A 25250-nucleotide genomic window follows, 5' to 3' on the forward strand; every position below is an offset into this window, starting at 1 on the left:
ACAGCAATAAGGTAGGATTTCCTCAGTCGTCATATCTTTTGTTTGTTTGGACAGTTTCAGATAATGTCAACTTGATGTCTTTTAGCACATCGAAACAAATATGAAGTAACATGGATGTTTCTCCTACACTGAGCAAGAGTTACAGGTATAATGGGGTAAAATAATGTCATGAGACAAAAGATCCTAGCGTTAATTCTGACAAGATGGATTTTTATTATTAGGCCCTATTATTTTAAACATTTAAACGAGTTGCATATCCGTGTGATTTTAAAAGAAGGAAAGATATCTGTTTTGCGTGCATATGTCTGGGCTAATATGACTGATTGATAAAGACGCGTGGAGGATTGGGTGTCAACTCGCGCTCGGGTGACTCGAGTAAACGGAGTCTGAGCTGAATTATAATTCGCCAAGAACTAGGACATGGTGGCTCCGCCCACTTTTCAAAAAGGAGCTCGTTGATTGGACAAAGATACGCGAGTGAGGCGGAGTCTATGGGTGTGTCGTGAAGCGTGACCAAACTATGATTGGCTTTCGTCTCCCTCCATCAGAATCCGAATAGCGGCTCCTAGAGCCAAACCACATTTTACACATTAAGGAACTGTTTCTGGTAAATTGTCGCAGATGCTAAGACGGGATAAATAATATCGTGCCCTCCTGGTCACTGTTTTCTAACTTAAGAAGTTTAAATGGTCCTTCAAGAATGCAAACCAGAGAGAAATAATTTCCTTGTGTTTTATTTTAAATAATGTGTAGATGATAATGCTCTTTCTTCTTTGAAATAAGACACAATTCCGATTAAATCGACGGAGAACTCACTTGACATGCACTTCACGGACCTCCACGGACTACTACAGTAACATAAGGTAAACCTCTGGAAACATGCAATTATATCTGATACGTTCAAATGTTTAATCTAACCTGAGATGTATTCATATGTGAATTACTGTCGTCATCTCGTATGACTTAATGCAGGTTTGTAACAACAGTTGTCTGAATGAGCTTATTTTCTATGTGCTATCCATGACAAGTGTAATATTTGGCGGGGGGATACGTGGCTTAATAAGAAGTTAATTAATATGTTTATACGCAGGCACATCGTTCTGTATTAGCTCGTTTTGTCAGCACGCGCACATTTCTCTCTGGCTCGCGCACTGTTCTGCTGTCACGCGCGTGTGAATGCTCTGTTTGTCTACATGTTGCGAGGGCGCATCTAACTGCTTGGCAGCGCTTGGGCTCTCGGCTTCAAACTGTGCGAGCTGCCGCTTTTCCCCAACCCCCGTTGCACTGCTCAGGCAACGAGGGCGGGGCCAGCCCAAATAAATGTGGGGAGGGGAAAAACGAAGACAACAAACCTTAAAAATGTAGGCCACGGCGCGTGACCCAGTTCCTCACGAACAACACAGCGAGTGTGAATGTGGAGCACGGTTATTATCCCCCACGCCCGGCACGGTTCCAGGGCGGTTCTACAGTGTGTTTTTCTCTCTGTGCCAGGCAATGTTCGGGGGCTTTTAGAAATATGAAAAAATAAGAAAGAAATGTCACATTTATCCAATTGGCTGTTTAAAATAGCAACAAGGTATCAAAAGTTTTTATTGTAAGTATTTGCATGTCATGACTCGTCACTGTTTTGACATAACGTATAGTAAGTCAGTAAAACTGTTTTTTTAAACATTATATTATTATTATTATATACACAAAAAGTGTGTGTGTGTGTGTGTGTATATAGAAAACAATATTGTATACAATTATTTTTGTCTGAAACCTACAATCAGCCCTTCAGTCTCTCTACTGACCACAGCCCTCAAAAAACAGAAAATATTTCACAACTAAGCACAGCATGTGCTTTTTCACTCGGCACAGGCTCAACTGGGACTTTTCTTGTAATATAAGAGCAAATTTGTTTTGTTTTTTACACTATAGTTTGTTTATGATTTTAACTATAGATAATGCTTGGGGTGTGGTTGTGAGACACTGGTGCTAGAAAAAAAAAAAAAAAAAAAAGATTCTTCCATTTTACGTATAGCCTGTGGGCTGACCAGGTGGTAAACCACATCTCTTCACCTGTTGATTACACATGGGGAGTGAGCCAGTGTCAGTTTCAGTAGGTGTGTGTTGTGATCTGAAGTCAGGGTGGGCTGGGCTGCTCCTAGGCTTTTGTGTGGCAGTATATTGGGTGTTCTTGGATTTGACCACAGTGAATACCGAAAGAGAAGATTGTAGTGTTGTGTGTGTGCGTGTGTGACAGATATTTTGTTTTGGGCCCCCTGGAGAAGGCAATCAGTCTGAAGCTGACCTACTTTTCTCCTTTACTCCATACCTGCAGAGCTATTTATACCCATGGCACAGGGCTACAGGAGTAACTCGGACCATCTCTCCCCTCACAAACACACACATAGACACTTTCTCTATAGTGCTCACACACTTATGTGTACACATCTCCTGCCATCTCTGAGGTTTTTTTTTGTTTTGTTTTTTATCTGGTTGTTATGATCATTTTCCCAGCCTGGCCTGTGGAGAGCAAACCCACCCACCCACCCACACAGTGTGAAATCCACACCCCCTCAAGGAGAGCAGTGAGGGTGAGTTGTATTCTTTTAAAGGGTCTGGTCCCAGTATGCATGTAGAAGCCTGTTTCATATATCAAAGCATGAATGCCTTTTTATATTTAATCTATGTAATAAGGATCGACCCACATCTGTAATTATTTGTTTGTCCCAGAATTTCTAGAGACTGAATTACAGTTTGTTGAACCATAACTGGGTTATTTATCACAAAAGAAAGACAAGTTGATTCTTGCTGATTTGCTGACACAATTCAAGTTCACACCCTTTTGTCTAAACTAATGAAGTTAGACGTGAACCCATGCTTAATTAAATGGTACCTCTCTTTTCTTACCAATAGAACCCAAAGAGTTAAAGTGAACAATGTCCTGTCAACAGAAGTAAAAACAAATGTTGGTGTACCTCAGTGTTGTGTAAGCTCTGCAATGTTATTTACTCTGTATACAGATGATTGTCAATCAAACAGGACCAGATTTTAAAGTACTCCGATGATACTGTGTTAATATCATTATTGAACAACTAAGAGTGTTTAGGACAGCATCAACAGACGGTAAACAAAATGGTCGAGTGGTGTGACTATAATGCCCTCAGTATTAATATATATAAAAAAAACTAAGGAGATAGTATTTGGGCCTGTTGATGACAATCATACAATACCTGTTGTTGTACATGAAGAGAACATCAAACAAGTAGAAGCATATAGGTATTTAGGAGTATGGATAGACAAAACATTATCATGGAGACGTCATATAAATAGTATCTGTAAAAAATCAATGCAAAGAATCTACTTTCTCTGTAGATTGAGGTCATTTGGAGCAAGAAAGCAGATTCTTTTTGTTATTTTTTATTTTTGTCTGTAATCATGAGTGTCTTGCAGTACTGTAATTCAGTTTGAGTATGAGTTTATCTGTTAGTCTAAAAACAAAGCTAATGAACTTACTAAAAATGTGCCCCAAAATAGTGGGTCAGCCACTTCAAAAAGCATATGAACTATCCTACCTTAATAATCTTGTAAGACTAGCTAATAATATTGTCTGTGAACCTAATCATGTGTTCTATAATGAATTTGTACTGTTGCCATCTAATCTACGGTACAAGGTCCCAAGATACAGTCGAATTAAGTTAAAGAATTCATTTGTACATCAAGCTGTATTAGCGTTGAATAACTCATATAAAAAGTAAATCTGGTCCGGAGATTCAAATGTTTTTGTTTTTTTGTTGTGTGAGAGAAAGCGCTGTTAGTCTGTTTTGTTTATGTGATAGAGTACTGTAATTCTGAGTTAACCTGCTGTAACGCAAGACCAATTTCTGACTCCATCTGACAATAAAGTGTATCGTATCGTGATTTGCATGAACAAATATGTTTCAGAAGAGTATTCTGGGTTGAAAGTTAAGTTCAAACAACAGCTTTTGTGCCATAATTTTTATTGCCACAAAATAATAATATGAATATAAAAATGAAATGTGGTGTTTCATTTTTTTCTTAAAAAAAACTAAAACATAGGTTACAGTAAATTAATGGGGTCAATCTGTGAAACACTAAAATACCCACTGGTTCAGTAGTACAGCCACAAAGCATAAATACACAAAATTTACTAACCTTGTAAAACTGTAACCATTTTTACAACTTTGCTGTTATTACATTGTTGTAAATAATAAAGCCGTAAAGCAACTGTAAAACTGTTTTAACACAAGAATTCATGTAAGTGCTTTAATAAAATTAAGCTTCACATTAAGCTTCATATTTCTGCTTTTAAAACTTGGCCCCATTTACTTCCATTGTAAGTCATTGCCTAGTCATAAAATCCATTTTAGTTTTTTTTTTTTGTAGTTGTTGTTTTTTAAGAAAATCAGGGATGAATCTAAATCATTTTGTGGTCATTAACATTAACGTGTGATCACATTTATTTCTGCTTGGGAAAATTCTGCAGGCGAAATCCACCATCAGAAAACGACTTGGTTTGAAAGTGACTTCTTTGTTGGCAATAGGCAATAGACCTTCTATCACTGAAATTTTGTTAATGTGACCGCACCTTTTGTGCCATAAATGCTAAATCCGGAATATTCATTAAAAACTAATCACATTCGAAACTAGTCCTGATTTATAGAACTGAATAGGATACTTAATATTATTCATAAGATCATTACATTTTATCTCTTTATAGTCACAGAAGACGAAAGCACCATTGTGCAGTCAGAGGAATGGAGGACAGGAGGCACCTGCCACCAGATGGAGGTGGCAATGCCAAACGCTCTGCCTCAGCTGAGTGTGACACAGATGATAGAGTGGTCAGGAAGGAGCAGGGTGACCCTGAGGCCTCCACACAAATGCATGTGAGAAAAGATGATCTCTGTGATGTACCTCGCAAGGTGCCTCGTTTCCAGTATGTGGATTTCCCTTCCCTGCACCAGTGCATCCAACAACTTTCTGTGCCTCCGCTGAACGGTTGGCTGGGATCCTGCTCGTTGGCGAAGACACCAAACTATAGGCCTGCCAGTCCTAAGGAAAAGGTGCCCAAGTTTAAATATGTGGACTACCCATCTCTCCACCACTGCATTCAGCAGCTGTCTGTGCCTCCATTAGAAAGCTGGAGTGCAGGGCTGGTCAGGTTTAATGCAGAAGGGAAACAGGACGGCTCTGGGTCACAGAAGAGGGCCTCTCAACCTGGGACTGTTAAGAACAACATAAGTAGTGAGGCAGGAGATCAAAACAATGAGGACAGGAGTAGAGTTACAGCATTTTCTTTCCCAAGAAACACACACAACTCCGTCTCAGGCAAGGAGGAGAGGCCTCAACACTACACCTCAGAGGTGCCACAGAGGTTAGAGAAAGGTAACACACCTCTAAGGTCCCGTGCTACTAAACCAGATGCTGCTTTGCGATCAGATTGCAGATCCAGAGCAGAATCTGGTTCTGGATCTCTTAGCGCCACAGCAGTTGTGAGAAACGACAGACCATCGGTTATTAACATGGTGCACACCGATAAGCAGAAGCACTGGATAACGGCAGATCACCTGGAAGAACAATTGAACTCTCCAGATTCAGTCGGACGGGTACCGTGGAAAACCGTCCCGGAGTCAGTCTGCCCATTCTGCCAACAGATGTTCACAAACCCCGAGCAGTTCAGGGCTCATCAGCGGAGGCATAGAGATAAGGTGACTAACGCTAACTGTTCAACAAACCAACTATTTATAGACAATGAACACAAATTCTCACTTCCTTTCATGACATACACAACTATGTTCAATGTAACTTGCAGGGATAGTTCACACAAAATGACAATTCCGTCATCATTTACTCACCTTTCAGTTATCTCAAACCTGTATGAATTTCTTCCTTCCACCGAACACAAAAGACGATATTTTGAAGAATGTGGGTAACTAAATTTCTGGTCCCCATTCTATATATATATATATATATTATTATTTTTTTTCAATGGGGACCAGCAACTGTTTAATCACCCACATTCTTCAAAATATCTTCTCTTGTGTTTAACAGAAGAAAGAAGTTCATACAGGTTTGGAACAACTTGAGAATGATTAAATGATGGCATAATTTCCCTTTTATAGTCCTTTTTAAAGTAAATTGTGATCACAACTGTTTTTTTCTTCATTCAGCATCATTATTAACAATCACAATGTCGTCTTATCTTCACAGAGACCAAACTGATGTGCAGAAGTACTGAGTGAGAACTGCTTTTGGCTAACAGTTAATGCCACATCATTTGGAATTGTATCATCAGAGGCCTTTTTGTGTTGTAACTGGCTATAGTGACATTGCTGGCAGGACTATAGGGAGATCCAAGACACATTAAGCACATTAGACAGTTTGGGTTCAGACCTTAAGGAGAATGCAAGATGTTGTGAAGTCTAAAAATGCATAACTGGACAGACAGAAACACACAAACATACAATAAGCATGCACATACAGTGCACTTGCGAGAGTGCCGACACATACACACAGAGTATCCTATTCATGATTCAGAAGAGGTCAATATTTACTGCCCCACATAAGGACCATCAGACATAATGGGGTTTCGGCTCAAGACAGGGGATTAGAACCAGATTTATAGTCTCTTCCACACATATATCAGCGTGTTTACAGGGGTGGGTGAAGCTCGATGGACTGGTGCGTAAGAAGATGAATTTTATTATATATGTGTTCCCCACACTGTGTGCATGGTGGCAGGCTAAATATTTAGCTTTGGGTGCCTACAAAATAATGGCTATTGTTAATGCTGCACAAACAAACAGGCTTGATAATAATTTGTTACATTAGCTTTTTAATGTTTTGTACTTTTTATGTTTTTGGAAATTAATGTCTAGTGGCTTCGAGCTGGTAGCTTTAAATATTAAAAATGTACCGCTTGTTTTCAAGTGTTTAATTGTGTGAGTAAAGATTTTTCATACAGAAACAAATGTTCCATTTTTAGTACAGGCATGCCCTCTGCAAGAAAACCTGTTTGACAGGTTAGCTCTCAGTTTCGTAGATTAAGTATTTATGCTTTATATAAACAAAGGAGCTAATGCAAAATCAACAACTACAGTGACAAAACTCATTTTAGGAATGGATATTGTGAAAGACAGCAAAGGTCAAGTAGAGAGACACAGTAACATTAGTAACAGCAACAGTAACAAGTTAGAGAGAAACAGTAACATTGTTTATTTTATGAAACTCAGTTTACACAGCCAAATTTCAATATATATTTACAAAAGAATATTATTGATTTTATTATGGACTGTATATTTTAATTCACAAATACACAGACAATTTCGAATCACTAAAAGTTTTATTACCATGCCATGAATCTCCAGGACTTTCCAGAGCTCAGCTGTGGCTTTTTATGTTAGCACAGTACTGTCGCAGTTTCATTCCCATACAGAACAGATCGACAGGACAGCACATGTATTTGCAGTGAGAATTTTAAAATAATCTCAAACAGATACGATGAAACGTACTAGAACCAGAAAAAAAACGAGTGAAATAAACACAAATGGTATAAACACAAACAAGGAAGAGCTAAGAAGCGTGAGACAGACGGTTATACGGTGGAATGGAAGAGGACAGACAACAGTGGGATCTGGTATTTGTTATTTATTAACCATTTATACATTTGAATGGCAAACGAACACAATTTTATAAATATATTTACCACTGAACAATTACTTTCACTTTCACTTTGTCCTGAGAATAGTACGACGCAACATGCCTAATCAATACTTCAGTAATTCATATTGCACATTTCGTTTGTTATCCAATAAACTGCCAATCATTGTTCTGTAGGATATTCACAAGCGCATGATTTGACTGATGATCTCAGCAAGGAGGTGAGAACACTCTTATGTTAAATACATTCTATATTGATAGCTTTTAACATGGTTGCATCATAAAACACCGTCAATCAAATATACAAAAGATATGTAAAAAGTTGTTTAAAAATAAAGACAGTGATGTCTCATGGAGCTCTAGTTCTGGCAATGATGATGGTCAAGTCACTGATTAAACTTATCAAATTACTTATTGTATCTTCTGTCCAGTCTGTGAAGGTGGTTTCTCTTCTCTCTCAAACTCAATCAATAATGAATAACCAATCTGTTAACACTTCTGGAGCTCAGGAAGATGGAAACAAACTAGATCCAAAAAACACAGTAAGCACTGTATATTAACTTCATTTCATTGTCACCAACAGCATCTGAACCAAACTCAACATGGTGTCATGAAGTTGTAAATCTTTATTAATTTTTGCCCATGTCTTGCATTTTTCCAAAGTGCCCGGTTTGCTTCTCTGCACTTAAACCTGCATGTATAAAGGGTACTACTGAACTGCTTCAGTGCACTCGATGCCTGACCACTCAGCTTCTGTGTGGCTCCTGCCTTTACCCCTGCACTTCTGCTGCCTGCACCAACAAGCTGTGCCCCCTCGTCTCCACACTGCTAACCTGTGACTTGGTATCAGATCCACGGAGCAAAGTGTTTGGTTGTCCAATGTTCAGAGCCTGTCCTAAGTGTCATAATCTGATTATGCATGAAAAAGGATGCAAGTTTGTAACATGCACATGCTTTCACCGGTTTTGTTTCATCTGCTTGGAAGGTGATTGTAGCAAGGATAAGGCAAACTACTGGAATCTCACTTGCACAAAGCAGAGAGCAGAAAGACAGAGATTTATGGCACCACAATCCTAAACAGAGACTCCTCCCAGGGTTGGACAATATTGTCTTAAATGCAAATGCAAGATTTGTCAATTGCTATACAGGAGTAATCAGTAACAGAATTAATTTCACAAACTGATTCAATCTACAAAAGAAATATAACATTGCATTGATCCCATCTTTCCTGTTCTTTGAATCTATACTATGCCTGACACCGGACTTTGGTTAGCAGGCATAACAACTCAAGTAAAATTCAACTTAAAAAAAATAAATAAAGTAGCACAATTTGACACTAGTTGATTTGTATCTTATCAGTGAAACTGACCATACATTATCTATGACTCTCTACCACTATAAATTTTATACCTAAAATGTCAGCAATCTTGTCACTTAAAATAATAGCTCATGGTGCAATACAAAAAGATACACACACAGTTCCATTTTAAGCATTGGGAAAAAGTTATGTAGTATAGTCCAGCCCTGAGATTATAACATAAAACTTGCTCATTTTTTAACATCACTTCATCTCATGCTTTCAGAGTGAGATTCAATCTAACAGTATTCATATTAAAGTCTTACACAACAAAGTATTGTCCAGATTCAGGGTCTTATTGTCAGGCACTTTAAATCTTAGGGAAATACATATTTTTGAAAGGCATTAAGGTAAAATCAATATCCATTTGACAGATGCTTTTACCTAATGCAGGGACAGTCATTTCATGGATAAATCCAGGAATATCATCTCACAGGGATTGTTCACACACACACAAAAAAACTTTTATTTACCATCATGTCATTTCCAACCCATAACACTTTGTTAATTCTTTGAAACACAAATTAAGATATTTTTAATAAAACATGTTTTGTCCCTAGGTAGGTAACTAAAACTTATAAGATCCAAAGAGGCCACAAAGGCATTGCAAATAAATCCATGAATCAAGCGGTTTAATCCAAGTCTTGTGGATTCAACATATAAAGACAAACAAACATAAAGTGCATCACGTATGGTAAACATGGAAGCTTATGCATGTCACAAGCTACAACAAACCTCATTGATTAAGCTTCTGTGTTTACCAAATGTAATGTTCTATGTATGCATGTTGATCATAGTTAAGATGTAAATAAAAGTCTGAATTAAATCGGTTCATTTTTTTTTTAAAAGGAAAAAAAAAAGAAAAATATTTATTTGAATTAATTTTACAACTCCATTTTGGTTCTTGTAAGTTTTGGTTACGTTTAATGGAGGGACAAAAACCACTCAGGTTTCATTAAAAATATCTTTAGATATTAAAAATCAATGATTAACTAAAGTCATTTGGAACAATATGAGGGTGAGTAAATGGTTACAGAGTTTTCATTTTTGGGTGAACTGTCCATTTAATAACCTTTCTGTTCCTGGGGTGACCCTATATTGGATTCATCCTGCAAAACGACTACCATAAACAGTGTATTTTATACAACTGTTATCATGAACACTGATGGAACTTCAATCCACCATCATTTCGAAACGTTTTCCCACACTGATCACAAACATAAGGTTTCTCTCCCGTATGGATGCGGGAGTGGCGCTTGAGTGTCAATGCGTGACGGAAACGTGTGCTGCAGATGGAGCAAGTGTATGGTCTCTCTCCTGTATGGATTCTCTGATGGATCTTGAGATTTTGCTTACGGTTAAAGTCTCGCTCACACAAGCCACAACGATACAATCTTTGGCCGGGGGGAAATGCATGGTGCTCAGGACCCTTGTAATTGTTGTTGTGGAGCTTTGAGAAGTGACTTTGTTTACCTGAGCTTGAGGATGACAAGAAATCTAGGTCAAGAGGCAGAGGAAAGGAAAAAATACATGAAAAAAGTCTTGTATAATGGCATATACAGTCATGTGAAAAAGTTAGGACACCCTATTGAATTCCATGGTTATCTGTATCAGGACATAAAAAATGATATGGTCCTTGGAAAGTCTTAAAATTTGGAAATAAAGCCTCAGATGAACAACATCACGACAGTGTGTCATTATTTGATTAACAAAAACAAAGCCAAGATGGAAAAGCCATGTGCAACAAAGTTAGTACACCCTATGATTCAATTGCCTGTAGATCAAATTTAAGAAGCAATAACTTGAAGTAATTAATACTTTTCTGTGTGACTTAATCAGTCTCTCACATCGTTCTGGAAGAATTTTGGCCCACTCTTCTTTACAATGTTGCTCCAGTTTATTGAGGTTTGTGGGCATTAGTTAATGCACAGCTCCAACCACATGATTTCAGTCAGGATGAGCTCTGGACTATTGCAGAAGCTTGATTCTTTTCTTTTCAGCTGTTCTGTTGTAGATTTTCTTGTGTGCTTGGGATCATTGTCCTGTTGCATCACCCAATTTTGGCCAAGCTTTAGCTGTTGGACAGATGTCCTCACATTTGACTCAAGAAAACTTTGCAAACCTAAACTGTGCTGTCATGCTTTTTTAGATGGAAGAAGCTTTCTTCTGGCAAGCCTTACAAACATGCCATACTTGTCCCATATTTGTATAATTGTACTGCCATGAACTCTGTCATCTAACATGTTAACTGAGACCTGTAGAGTTCAAACAGTAATAGCACATGCAGCTGCAGCAGTGTCAGCCTCCCCCGGGTCCTAAATCCCATTCTGTAAGAAATTGTAATCTGTAGGGGGCGCTGTTGGCCTACTTCTAATTAAATTAAATGTAAAATAGCCTACGACTGCTGCTGCTTCTCACCAAAAGTTGTAGGTCTATTTTTGCAAAGTGCAGCATTCCAGCTTTGTGAATATTCATATTGAATTCTCAATGACATGAGTCCAAACCAGTGAAATATGATTTTTAAACCCATGCTGATGAAAACAAAACGATCGCACTGACTGACATTTGCAAAGCGTGTGCCTTTCCGCGAGGAAAAGCAAGGATCTCCCTTATAAAGTACATTATTGCAAAATATGTCTTAGCGAGATTCACACAATCATAATCTGCTATGTCTTTCATGAACGTAATGGTTGGGGGAAAATCTGATGTGTAACATTATATTTGATCCATGCATTACAGTAGGTCTTAATATAGATCTGTCTCAATGTTAATCATACATTAAAATAAAAGACAGAATCACTCGCTGCTCTTGATTAAACTAGGCTACTGTTTATTTGCATCTTTGTTCTTATTTTTAATAACAAAGATAAAATAAAAATAGCTATATTGTGATTAATATAATATAGTAATTATTATTAAGAAAATAATTGGAGGAAAATATTTTCCAAATTTTAAGACCAGCCAAGGACCAAATATTTTTTATGATGTCCTGATAGAAAAAACCATGGAATTCTATAGGATGTCCTAACTTTTTCACATGCCTGTATCCACGCTCAAATGGATTTATCAGTCTATTAGGGCTGTCAAAAAAGAAAACACGAATTTCGAATATTCGTTGAATTTAAAACAAAAATCCACATTCGAATGCAAAAACATAGAATTGTAGGTGTGCATCAGGCAGCCTTATCAGTGGCGCACAAGTTGTGATGACGATGTAGGTGTTATTGCATTTTAACGCTTTTTTTTAGCCTATCCAGTTGAACCCACTGGATGCGGCGCTGCTCATTCAGAATATTGTGGAAAAAGAGAAATTCAATGTGGAGATGATTTTTGTTTTATGTCAAAACTGAAACTAAGCCGTTCACACAGAACGCATTTTCTAGAGCAGGGGTCGGCAAGTAAGTTTGGCATCGGGCCAAAAAAAAATTCCGCCAGATTAGATGGCGGGCCAGAACATAGTTAAAGTATAATTTAAGATATTAATTGATGAAAAATGCAACCAGAATTGCCTGTGACTGACTGTTACAGTGTATTTTGTAACTGGTAGTGAGCTGTTACTGTGTGTAAAATCCTGCGACAGTCATTAACAAAAAGCCACATTTGTGTGGCGGTGTCCGATCGGAGTATGTGAGAGGAGTGGAGCATCAACAATTTCCCCTCCACGCTCCGAGCATTTAATAATCACTCCGCTCCCGCTCCACTCAGAAACACCGCTCCGCGTCTAAAGTATTTCAGTATGTTTGAAATATCACAGTTCTATGGAAGCCCGTTTCCACCACTGAATAAAAAAAAAAAAAAAAAAAAAAAAAAAAAAGGATATTGCAACTTTTTATCTCACAATTCTGACTTTTTTCCCCCACAGAATTGTGAGATATAAACTCACAATTGCGAGTTATAAAGTCAGAATTGCGAGTTAAAGTCCAATTTTGAGGTGGGAAAAAGACTGATATGTTCTCAGAATCTCCGAATTAGAACTTTTTATCTCGCAAGTGCCAGTTTAAATCACGCAATTCTGAGGAAAAAAAAGTCAGCTGTCAGCTGAAAATATTCAGAAGGAACAAATAAATTCATTGAGAAATATAACTTCCCGCTCATGTCCACTGCAGTCATCATAGCCTTCACATTCTTTCTGATTTGAGTGATCCTTTTCTATCAAGCTAGCTAAATATGTTTAACATGTGAATTCTTGCTAAATATGCAGTTATATTACAGGTCGTTGGCATGAATTGTACTCGTGATGGAGCGCTCTTGGAGCGAGTGAAAACCACGACGCTCCGACTTTTAAAAAATCCGCTCCTCGCTCCATTCAAAATCACACAGCTCCACTCCGAGCTCCGCTCCGCTCACATACTCTGATTGTATGTATATTTTGGCCCGCGGGCTGCCTGTTGCCGACCACTGTTCTAGACGGACGTCTATCACTGTTGCACTCAAATCTCGCACAAGAGAGCCGCGTGTTTAGAAAGTCATCTAAAATTAATGTAAGTTTAACTTTTAAAAAACATGTCTCGAGACTTTATGGCGGTTTTTCCCCATCCCACTGCATCTCATTTTTTTAAATGGAAAAAAAAAAGTGCTCTTTGTGATTGGTTTTCATTCCTTTGTATTAAACTATACATATACATGATTCCGTTTTGTTTCTAATTGTTAAGCAACACAATTAATTATATATGGTTTATAAACATTATTTGAAACATTATGCACTTTTTTCAAAGATAGTTGTGTTATTTTATTGCTTTGAAGAAACGTGCATTAGTAGTATTTTGCTTGATGTGCCCTCTTGTGGCCTCAGGAGAGAAGCCAAAAGCTTTTTTTCCCCCTAACAGAAATTTAGCTTTTTAAATTCGAATATAATTTGAATATTGATATTTTAGTACAAAATTCAAATTTAGTTTTTCAGCCATTTTGACAGCCCTACAGTCTATAATAATATAATACCCTTTGCAAATTAATATCAGCCCCACTAGCATGGCATATTACTTATACAGTACTTACCTAGGGATTGGTTGGTGGACTGGCAGTGCATGTTTGTTTGGCAGCTCTCTAACTGCAATGGCTCAGGTCTCCAGTCTTCCAGCAGTTGAGACTGAGCCAGAGAAAGTCTGTCTGAGTTAGGTTCCTCCACTACAGAGAGGGTTACTGGGATTGGTTCACAATATCCCTCCTCTTTTTCTACCTTTACAGCCACTTCAAGGGATGACTCCTCACTCAGCACATTTGTAACCGTTCCAGCACAGTTTGGTCCTCCAGTTTTGGTCATATTGTGTTGCTCATTCTTGATGTCTAAAAAAGAAAGTGTCTCATTCAATTTCATCAATACTGTCCAAACCATGCACAGTAGAAACAAAAATCTTGTAAAAAAAAAAAAAAAAGGCAATGTGGAAATTTTTAAGCTATTATGGAATGGCATATTGGTGCCTGAATATTGCCATGAAAAAAACAGATAATAAATGAACTCTTCATATATATATATATATATATATTGGGGGAATTTTTTTTTTTTGATCCCCTGCTGATTTTGTACGTTTGCCCACTGACAAAGAAATAATCAGTCTATAATTTTAATATAATATTTTAACAGTGAGAGACAGAATAACAAAAAAGAAAAAAGAAAAAAAAAAAGAAAAACGCATTTCAAAAAAGTTATAAATTGATTTGCATTTTAATGAGTCAAATAAGTATTTCACCCTTTCGAGTTTCAATTAATGACTATCCCTACAGTATAAATTCTGGGTATCTCTTGTTCTTTGAAACCACAATAATGGGGAAGACTGCTGACTTGGCAATGATCCAGAAGACGAACATTGATGCCCTCCACAAAGAGGGTAAGTCACAGAGTAGTGTTGCTTTCGTCAATGAAAATTATGACGAAATATCGTCGTAAACTAACCTTTATCACGTGACGAAAACGAGACGAGACGAAAGGTGCGTTCGACTTGAAGCACGGCTACAGACGGTGGTAGTGATGGGTCGTTCTTGAACGATTCGAATCTTTAATGTGACTCGGGAAGAACGAGTCGTCTCGGGGAGTGATTCGTTCAGTCGCGCATGCGCATTGCACAGCATTCTCGGGTTTGAGTCGTTCGTTCTTCACGTGACAGCCCCATACACTTAACCAATGCAGCGTGAGCCGGAAAGAGAATTGATTAGTTCGTCTATATCGAGTCTCGGGTCGTTCGTTCATCACATGACAGCCCCATACGCTTAACCAATGCAGCCTGAGCCGGAAAGAGAATTGAACATTCATACGTGAACACCATGAACAGGCCTACGGATAAGCCCGATTTATTTGCCTTTCTATTATGATTTATACCAGCTTATGAAAGTGATCTGAATGTTGTATTAAGTTGACATCCAGCCAGAGTTGTTGGCAGTAATCACATGCAAGTGAAGATGGATGAACCCAGCAACTAGACAATTAGTATCAATCAGAATCCATGATGACCACATTATATTAAAAGTCTGTAAGATTGACATTTGATTTATTCCATAAGAAAATGATTATCTAAATAGGTTATGCAGCTTAATACTGTAAAGGGTCTGTATGAAAAAGGTCCAAAATAAACCTATGCACAAAACCTATATAAACGAATTAACAAAAGTTTATTAAAAGTTATTAAAATTAAAAAAAGATATTAAAATCTTTTAATAAACATGATTTACGAGATGAAGATGACATGAAAAGTTAATTTATTTTTATTTTTTTGAAAGTCCGTATATGAGCATTAGTGGGACTGAAGTTGTCAGAATAAACCCGAAATACACGTCGTTGTTGTCATGTGATGAATTTGGCCAATCGTGAAACAGCTGTGTCGTCATCAGCGCTCCCGCAGTAGCTCTGGAGAAATTGCGCCGGCTGAGTCAGTACTTTGATGCCACACGTGACAGTGACGTGTGGTCGGCGCCGGTTCAAGTCGGACTAAATTTCTAACCGGCATGCACTGCTTCAAGTCAGCCGCCGATCGGTCTGCTAAGTGCTGCATGAAGTCGAACGCACCTGAAAATGCTGGTCATGTGACGATGACGATAACTAAATGTATAATGCAATATTGTTGACGAATAAAAACGAGACTAAATGTGGTTTACAAAATAAAAACTATGCTAAAATGGCTCTTCATTTTCGTTGACTAAAACGATACGAAATGTTATAACGTTATTTCGCCTCATTTAGTCGTGTTATTATTATTATTTTGCAGTATTTCTGTTTCCCGTGTCTCACTTCAGGTCGCACTGCGCAGACGCAGGTGACGTCACTTCCTCAAGCCCCACTCGCGGCATTATTTAGAAGACGACAACAAAGTTAAGTCTGACACAGAGAAAGGGACCGATGGCCGGCCAGCCGGGGTTCGTCTTTGGGAGATGTGTGTGTACTTCTAACATGTTTGGTTGGTAAAATAAATGTTGTAAATTCAAATCAGAGCGTCTTCCGTGTCTGGAATGGATGTATTCTTGAGTCTATAAGGTAACAATAATATAATAAGATAACCTTGTTTGAAATGGGTTTGGCTAAAAGAAAATTTTGGTTTCGTCTATACTAACGTTACTAGGTACTTATACTATATTGACTGGGTTAAATAGAATTGTATTACTAAAAAGAGACTAAAATACAATTTTCATTGACGAAAACTAGACTAAAATGTCATCAGTTTTCGTCGACTAAAACTAGACTAGACTAAAAAGAGTATGAACGTGACTAAAACTAATAAAAACTAAAATGACAGCCAGCTTCACACAAAGACTAGACTAAAACTAAAATTAAAACAGGCCGCCAAAAACAACACTATCACAGAGGGTCATTACTGAAAGGGGTGGCTGTTTATAGAGTGCTGTATCAAAGCATATTAAATGCAAAGTTGACTGGAAGGAAGAATTTGGGTAGGAAAAGATGCACAAGCAACAGGGATGACTGCAAGTTTGAGAATACTGTCAAGCAACGCTGATTCAATCACTTGGAAGAGCTTCACAAGGAGTGGACTGAAGCTGGAGTCAGTGCATCAAGAGTCACCACGCTCAGACGTCTTCAGGAAAAGGGCTACCAAGCCACTTCTGAGCCAGAGACAACGTCAGAAGCGTCTTACCTGGGCTGTGGAGAAAAAGAACTGGACTGTTGCTCAGTGGTCCAATGTACTCTTTTCAGATGAAAGTAAATTTTGCATTTCATTAGGAAATCAAGGTCCCAGAGTCTGGAGAGGCACAGAATCCATGTTGCTTGAAGTCCACTGTGAAGTTTCCACAGTCAGTGATGATTTGGGCTGCCGTGTCATCTGCTGGTGTTGGTCCACTGTGTTTTCTGAAGTCTACAGTCAACCCAGCCATCTACCAGGAAATTTTACAGCACTTCATGCTTCCTTCTGCTGACAAGCTTTATGGAGATGCTGATTTCATTTTCCAGCAGGTCTTGGCACCTGCCCACACTGCCAAAGGTACCAAAAGCTGGTTCAATGACCATGGTGTTACTGTGCTTGACTGGCCAACAAACTCACCTGACCTGAACCCCATAGAGAATCTATGGGGTATTGTCAAAAGGAAGATGAGAGACACCAGACCCAACACTGCAGATGACCTGAAGGCCGCTATCAAAGCAACCTGGGCTTCCATTACACCTCAGCAGTGCCACAGGCTGATCACCTCCATGCCACGCCGCATTGATGCAGTAATTCATGCAAAAGGAGGCCCAACCAAGTGTTGAGTGCATAGAAATGAACATACTTTTCAGAAGCTTGACATTTCTGTTTAAAATATCCTTTTTTTATTGATCTTATGTAATATTCTAATTTTCTGAGACACTGAATTTTGGGGTTTCATTATCTGTAAGCCATAATCATCAAAATTTCAAGAAATAAATGCTTGAAATATTTCACTCTGTGTAATGAATCTATATAATATATTGGTTTCACTTTCTGAAATGAGTGACAAAAATTATTGACCTTTTTCACGATATTCTAAATTTTTGAGATGCATCTGTAGACACCACCACTGCTACAGCACCAAAGTTATGGGTAATAACAACTCACAATGGTAATAAATGCACAAGCAAGCCAAAATGTGCCAGGTGTTACAGAGGCGGTTTGTTATTGCGAAGCCATTGACATTAGGTCATTTTAAGTGGTTTAAGCCTGTAAATGTACGCATTTTAATCGTCTTCAAATATCTTACCATTTGTCTCATTTAATCTATAGGGGGTTGATTCTTCAAGCGAGTTCGAAGCCTGAGCGCATGCGCCTCCACGGGGGTTCCCACAGACTGATCCTCGCTGGAATACATTAGTTTCCTTGGGTCCACATACCTCATAAACATGTTCCGAATCCACAGCGGACTCAATTTGATGCCGAACATTATTAAGGGTATTTAACTGTGTACCTCCGCGCTGCACCCTGCTGCAGCTGATGGGGGTTGTCACCAGCTGACAGCTAACGTTAAAATCTTCGAGTCTCTGTGTCTGTTGATCCAGGCGACTACACACATTAGAAAGCTGTGTTTCAGCTGTTTGTAGCCTTAACCTCAACGAACTGTTGTCCTGCAGAGCCTCTTGAAATTTGCCTTTCACGTGTCTGAGCGCTCTGTCCAGCAGTCTGCTGATCTCCACGACGGCGATCTCTACCGCGACACCGAGCGCGTTCTGCAGGGCAGCAGTCAGTTCATCTTGAAACGAGAACGAGACGTCAGCGATCACTGCGGGATTTGCAGGGCCGACGTTTACCTCCATCTCCTTTCTTGTTTAAAATAACTTTTCGACAATATTCTAATATCTTAAGAGACGAAGTGCACCGCTCACTGGACAACGCTGAAGTGGTGAACGGTTAGTAGTTGGCCAACCAAAACGTTCCCTTCGTTGCGTGCAGTTAAAACAACTGAACATTTGTAGTTTTATGTACTGTATTTGTATTTATTTCAGTCGATCTCATTCAACCCCTAAAAAAACAAACAAACAAAATACATGTTAAAAAAAACAACTGGTAAAATGTCCTATATAATTGACTGAATAAAACTCCGAGAAACACAATAGTCCGCGTTGTATTTTTTTTTTTTTTTCTCTTTCAAAATCAATTGTACAGAAATACTTAACTTCAAACATAACTCACACACACACACAAAAGCATTACATTTTACAAATAACATGTTGAGATGTTTTATACATTTCTTGTTTAATTAAAGTCAGTGAGTCATAAAACATATTAAGTTATTTACAAAAAAACTTAAAAGAGGGACTAATAGATGTAATTTTTGCTTTATGTATGAAACTTCCCAAAAAGAACATTAAGAAGAAAGATTACAATTAAAAAAAAGGATAATAGATTAATCTATTTTAATTATTTTATAAAATATATCAAAAACCAACTTCCAAAAGTCTTCAGAATATTTACAGTTACAAAACAAGTGTATAAGTGTTTCATTTTCTAGATTACAAAATGAACATTTTGGTGAGACATCTTTTCTAAACTTGTTAATAAATGTATTACAGGGATAGTAGCTATGCAATATCTTAAAATTTATTTCTTTTACCTTATTTGGCAGTAAAAATGTATTAGTTGTCGACCATATTTTCTCAGAGGAAGGAATGAAATAGAATTGTTTCGATTTAATGAGTGCTTTTGGATAACAGCTGACATCTCGAGTAAGACATTTGCTAATGTGTGAGTTACACTTAATATCCATGATATTAATACCTCCAACAACAAGTTTTGAATTTGTCAGACATCTGAATTATAAATGAGATGTATTTTTACAAGGTGAAGCAATTTAGGGGAAATGCTTTTCACAACCAAATTATAATCTCTATAGGAAGATTCAATCCCTGAGAAAGAATCTCACTGTCAGTATTCAATAAATCTGAAAGAAATATAATCCCTTTATCAAACCATTCTTTTTTAAATATACTCTTGTTTTTAGACAACACAAATTGGTTATTCCATAGTATGCATGAATGTGGAGAGAAATTATATTTAAAGGCTAATTCCCATGCTTCTAGTGATTGTTTATGAAAGTTATGAAAGATTGTTTATGAAGATAATTTTATGGGAAGTTTACTGTATTTGAAGTCACACAATAGTAGAAAGAATTACCCACCACACTTTTCAAAAAATAAACTGGGGATATGAAACGTCTCGGTTATGTAACCCTCATTCCCTGAAGGAAGGAACGGAGACGTCACGTCGGTGACCGACGAATTGGGATCTCGCTTATAAAGACCAATCCACTACGAGTATCTAAACGAGCCAATGCACATTGGCATGCGATTATTGCATCCAGCTGCCACTGATCACAGCATGAGTATAAGTAGGCAGCAGGTGCAGCGTATATTCAGGTTTTCGCTGAGGAGCCGAGCCGGTGACCCGGACGCTCAGCGGTGGTACGGCAGCCGAAGGGATGTGACGTCTCCGTTCCCTCCTTCAGGGAACGAGGGTTACATACGTAACCGAGACGTTCCCTATCAGTCGGTCACTCCGAATCACGTTGGTGACCGACAACTTGGGATCCCTACCAAAGGGCCACGGATACTGCCCCTTCCAGTGTCCTGTGGAAGACTGCTGCGCCCCTATTTTTGGCGCAGGTCTACAGTACAGACTCTCTGGAGCAGTTTTAGCAAGCCGACCTGAAACCGGAGCCTCTCAGTGCTTCTACCCGTTTGAGGCTATAGAACCTAGCGAATGTGTTAGGGGTCGCCCAGCCCGCAGCTTTACATATATCTGCCAGCGAGGCGCCACGAGCCAACGCCCAGGAAGATGCAACACTTCTAGTAGAGTGAGGGCTCTCAACCTGAACGGACAGGGCATACACTGTGCCTGATAAGCCAGGGTGATGGCGTCCACTATCCAGTGGGCCATCCTCTGCTTGGCGACGGCATTCCCCTTCTGCCGGCCTCCATAACAGACACAGAGCTGGTCTGAGGTCCTGAAGCTTTGAGGTCCTGCTCGGACGGGACAAAGCAAAGCTAGGCCTGAGTCTGCCTCCTCTGAGGGCAGCGCTTGCAGGCTTACCACCTGGTCCCTGAAGGGAGTAGTGGGAACCTTGGGCACATAGCCGGGCCGGGGCCTCAGGATTATCTGGGAGTCAGCCAACCCAACTCTAGGCACGAATCGTCGACCAAAAATACGTGCAGGTCCCCTACCCTCTTGATGGAGGCAAATGCAAGCAGGAGCAGAGTCTTCATTGAAAGAAACTTCAGCTCAACTGTCTGCAAAGGCTCAAATGGGCCCTGCTGTAGTGCTCTGAGCGCTAGAGACAGGTCCCAAGAGGGTATAGAGGGGGGGCCGTGGAGGATTTAACTTTCTCGCCTAAGAAACCTGATAACCAAGTCATGCTTACCCACCGACTTCCCGTCCACGGGGACGTGGTTGGCAGCAATCGCAGCCACATAGACTTTAAGGGTGGAGGGAGACAGCCTTCGCTCCAACCCCTGCTGCAAAAAGGACAGCACGACTCTGATAGGGCACTTCTGGGGGTCTTCTCACTGAAGTGATGGTGTCAACTACCTCTTGGGGTAGGTCACCTTGAACCTCCGCGTCCCGTCCAGGGACCAGACATGAAGTTTCCAGAGGTCTGGACGCGGGTGTTATAAGGTGCCCCGTCTCTGAGTCAGTAGATCCTTCCTCAGCGGAATCTGCCAAGGAGGGGCTGTCACGAGGAGCATCAGTTCTGGGAACCAAGTCCAAGTGGGCTAGTACGGTGCCACGAGAAGAGGAGGAGGAGGTGGCGGGCGAGTTGCTCCAGAGGAGGAGGTGGAGGGCGAGTTGCAACATGCAACAGGAGCACAGACCACCTTGTCAGTTGATGTACGCAATGGTCGCAGTGTTGTCCGTGCGGACCAGTACGTGCTTGCCTCGTAAGTGCCTCTTGAGACGGATCAAGGCCAGGCGTACTGCAAGCAACTCTAGGCAATTGTGCCAGTGCAGTTGGGGGCCCGTCCAAACCCCCCACACTGCAAGCCCGTCAAACGTGGCGCCCCAGCCAGTGGTGGAGGCATCCGTTTAAACCACATCATGCCTGGAGACCTGTTCCAGGGGCACTCCCACCCGAAGAAATGAGAGGTCTGACCACGGGGTGAGGGTTCGGCGGCAGGCCAGTGTGACTTTGACCCGGTGAGTGCCACGTTGTCAAGCCCACCTCGGGACTCAGCCATGGAGCCAGTGTTGCCACTGGTCTCACTCACATGAAGCCAGATTGTGTGAGTGAGATAACTTCTTCTAAGCAAGATTTTAGTCTCCTTGCATATAAAGAAGCTAATAATTTATAATCAGAATTAAGCAAGGTTATAGGGTGCCAATTATCTAAAAAAAAAAAAAAGATCTTTATTTGATTTAGATATTAAAGTTATTAGGCCTTGCTTCATCGATTCAGATACTTCACCTCTGTCCAAACACTCTTTGAAAACATCTAAAATAAGAATTTTTATATCATTCCAAAATTATCAATAAAATTCAAATGGTAGACCATCTGGGCCCGGACTTTTATTAAATGGAGTCCGCGTTGTATTTATCTATTTCTCTTTTTTATATATACCACAATCTACATTGTTAGACAGGGAGCATAACATTTACTAAAAAAGTAGCAATATCTGACATGGAATGGACTCATTAACAAAAATGTCAATCTGAACTGCACTTTTTGTTTTAAACATTTTGACAAACTCATGAAGAAATATCTAAAATAATATAGCATAATATAACATAATATATATATATATATATATATATACTGTACATACAGTCGTGGTCAGGAAGATTGGCACCCTTAGTAAATATGATCAAAGAAGGCTCTGAAAATAAACCTGCATAATTAATCCTTTTGATCTTTTATTTTTTTTAAATCACAAAAATCTAACTTTTCATTGAATTATGAAATAAATGTTTTTCTCAAATATATGTTGGACACAATTAAGTTGAGTTGTGACGTATTGTCAAGTATGGTGACCCATACTCGAAATTGGTGCTCTGCGTTTAACCCATCCAAGTGCACACACACAGCAGTGAGTAGTGAACAAATCCACACACACACACACACACACCGTGAACACACACCCGGAGCAGTGGGCAGCCATGCTGCAGCGCCCGGGGAGCAATTGGGGGTTCGGTGCCTTGCTCAAGGGCACCTCAGTCGTGGTATTGAGGGTGGAGAGAGCGCTGGACACTCACTCCCCCCACCTACAATTCCTGCCGGCCGGGGGCTCGAACTCGCAACCTTTCGATTACTAGTCCGACTCTCTAACCATTAGGCCACGACTTCCCCCTTTTATTTATTAATTATTGGTACCCCTAGAAATTCTTATGAATAAAATATCTCCATTCCCATTCATATTTACAATTTTGAGCACTCCAGGGGGATTATGAACATGAAATTATCCAGCTTCCTGTTTCACAGAAATATAAATAGGAGGGAAAACAAAGCCCAAATTCCCTTAATCATCCATGACAATGAGAAAAACCAAAGAATATATTTCTGATGTGCAGCAAAAGATAATTGAGCTTCACAAATTAGTGAAGTGGCTTCAAGAAATGAGCTAGAGCAGTGAAAATTCCCATTTCCATCATTAGGGCAATAATGAAGAATTTCCAGTCAACAGAAAATGTTATTAATCTGCCTGGAAGAGGACATGTGTCTATATCGTCCTAATGCACGGTGAGGAGGAGAGTTTGAGTGGCCAAAGTCTCTTCAAGGACCACGGCTGGAGAATTGTAGAGAAAGTTTGAGTTTTGGGGTCAGAAAACCTTAAAAATAAAATTGTAAAACAGCCCCTACATCACCACAAGTGGTTCGGGAGGGCTTCAAGAAAAATTCTCCTCACTTATCCAAAATCTCCAGCATATTCAGTTGTCAGACACGACTGGAACTTCAAATGGCACTGGCTTCTATGGTCAGATGAAACAAAAAAAATAGCTTTTTAGCAGCAAACACTCAAGATGGGTTTGGTGCACACAGGGATAAAAAAGTACCCCATGTGTACAATTAAATATACTGCTGTATTTTTGATGTTGTGGGCCTATATTTCTGCTGGAGGTCCTGGACATCTTGTTTACACACATGGCATCATGGATTCTATCAAATACCAACAGATAAAAAATTAGTGACTTATTCTGTTAGAAATCTAATAATGGGCCATATTTGGATCTTCCAACCGGACAATAATCCAAACACAAACCTCAAAAACGATACAAAAATGGGTCACTGGGCACAAAACCAAGCTTCTGCTATGGTCATTCCAGTCCTCTGACCTGAACCCTGCAGAAAATGAGTGAGGTGAACTGAAGAGAAGAAGCACCGTCATGGAGCTGTGAATCTGAAGGATCTGGAGAGATTCTGGATGAAGGAATGGTCTCTGATATCTTTATCTTCTGATATCTGATATCAGGTGTTCTCTATCCTCATCAGGCATTATAGGAGAAAATTTAGAGCTGTTAAACTGGCAAATGGAGGTTTCAAAAAGTATTGAATAAAAGGGTGCCGTTAATTGTGGCCAATGTGTATTAGAGAAAAACATTTATTTATTAAAGGTTAGATTTTTGTGAATATTTTAAATAAAAGCTCAATGCAAATTAATTTTCACAGCCTTCTTTGATCGTATTTACCAAGGGTGCCAATAATTCTGACCACGACTGAATATACAGTGCCTTGCGAATGTATTCATAGTAGACTATAGGCCTAGTGTTGCCAACTTAGCAATTTTGTTGCTAAATTTAGCAACTTTTCAGTTTACCCTAGCAACCTTTTCTTCCAGAAGCACATTTTTATTTTTAAAATTTATTTGGCCTTTAGCAACTTTTGATAAACAACTCAGACAATAAAAAGGCACATTTTCCATCTAATTACACAAAAAGAGGGAACCAAAGAGGCTTAGCAGTACACACATGAATTAAGTTAGCTGCTATTTGCAATTCTTCAATTTAATAATAATAATTGAATCATTGTTAATTTATAATGCACCTTGTATAGCTTGTACCTGCGATTGTTGATCTGTTGGTACACAGTGAGAAAAATATATAGAAAAATGGAAAAAGTTCTAGTAATTTTCAGGACATATAGGCCTATGTTATCCATATATGGTGCGTTGTACATAATAGACAAAAAAAAAAAATAATAATAATAAATGAAATAAATGTTTACTAAGAGATGTACAATTAAAATATTTAAGCTAAGACAAGAGAATAAAGATAATGAAAATAGAAAGAATTGCTTGTAGATCTAAATAAATAAACAGTAAGTAACAGTCAAAATGATTATTGCACTGATA

At 39.1% G+C, this 25250-nt stretch overlaps 2 protein-coding genes across 6 annotated transcripts; one reads left to right on the plus strand and one right to left on the minus strand.

The window, feature by feature from the left end:
- Positions 1-526: 526 nt before the first annotated feature.
- On the plus strand, positions 527-6973 carry LOC306870205 (uncharacterized protein). Of its 4 annotated transcripts, XM_079417331.1 has the most exons (5): positions 527-607; positions 784-863; positions 2503-2579; positions 4727-5717; positions 6220-6973. In XM_079417331.1, the coding sequence occupies exons 4-5, from the start codon at positions 4764-4766 to the stop codon at positions 6229-6231; spliced, it is 966 nt and encodes a 321-aa protein (XP_079273457.1). In that variant the 5' UTR covers positions 527-607; positions 784-863; positions 2503-2579; positions 4727-4763; the 3' UTR covers positions 6232-6973. The 4 variants fall into 4 exon arrangements, with proteins under 4 accessions (XP_079273457.1, XP_079273455.1, XP_079273456.1 ...); XM_079417329.1 differs by having other exon boundaries at positions 547-863; XM_079417330.1 differs by lacking the exon at positions 2503-2579 and having other exon boundaries at positions 571-863.
- Positions 6974-7642: 669 nt separating this feature from the next.
- LOC306870204 (uncharacterized protein) lies at positions 7643-18842 on the minus strand. 2 transcript variants are annotated; one of them, XM_079417328.1, is made up of 3 exons: positions 18182-18842; positions 14021-14308; positions 7643-10503 (listed from the first exon to the last, which is right to left on the minus strand). In XM_079417328.1, exons 1-3 carry the CDS (start codon positions 18729-18731, stop codon positions 10289-10291), a joined length of 1053 nt encoding a protein of 350 aa, XP_079273454.1. In that variant the 5' UTR covers positions 18732-18842; the 3' UTR covers positions 7643-10288. The 2 variants fall into 2 exon arrangements, with proteins under 2 accessions (XP_079273454.1, XP_079273453.1); XM_079417327.1 differs by having other exon boundaries at positions 7643-10522.
- Positions 18843-25250: the final 6408 nt, after the last annotated feature.

Source organism: Barbus barbus, assembly GCF_936440315.1.
Source record: "Barbus barbus genome assembly, chromosome: 5".
Taxonomy (NCBI): Eukaryota; Metazoa; Chordata; class Actinopteri; order Cypriniformes; family Cyprinidae; genus Barbus; species Barbus barbus.

Excerpts from the sequence above, each read along its gene's own strand:
- LOC306870205 (XM_079417331.1), top strand. The coding sequence starts at position 4,764 with ATGGAGGACAGGAGGCACCTGCCACCAGATGGAGGTGGCAATGCCAAA.
- LOC306870204 (XM_079417327.1), bottom strand. The coding sequence starts at position 18,731 with ATGGAGGTAAACGTCGGCCCTGCAAATCCCGCAGTGATCGCTGACGTC. Across the intron at positions 14,309-18,181 it reads TAGATTAAATGAGACAAATG|ACATCAAGAATGAGCAACAC; the intron begins GTAAGATATTTG and ends TTTCTTTTTTAG. Across the intron at positions 10,523-14,020 it reads GTCCACCAACCAATCCCTAG|ATTTCTTGTCATCCTCAAGC; the intron begins GTAAGTACTGTA and ends CTCTTGACCTAG.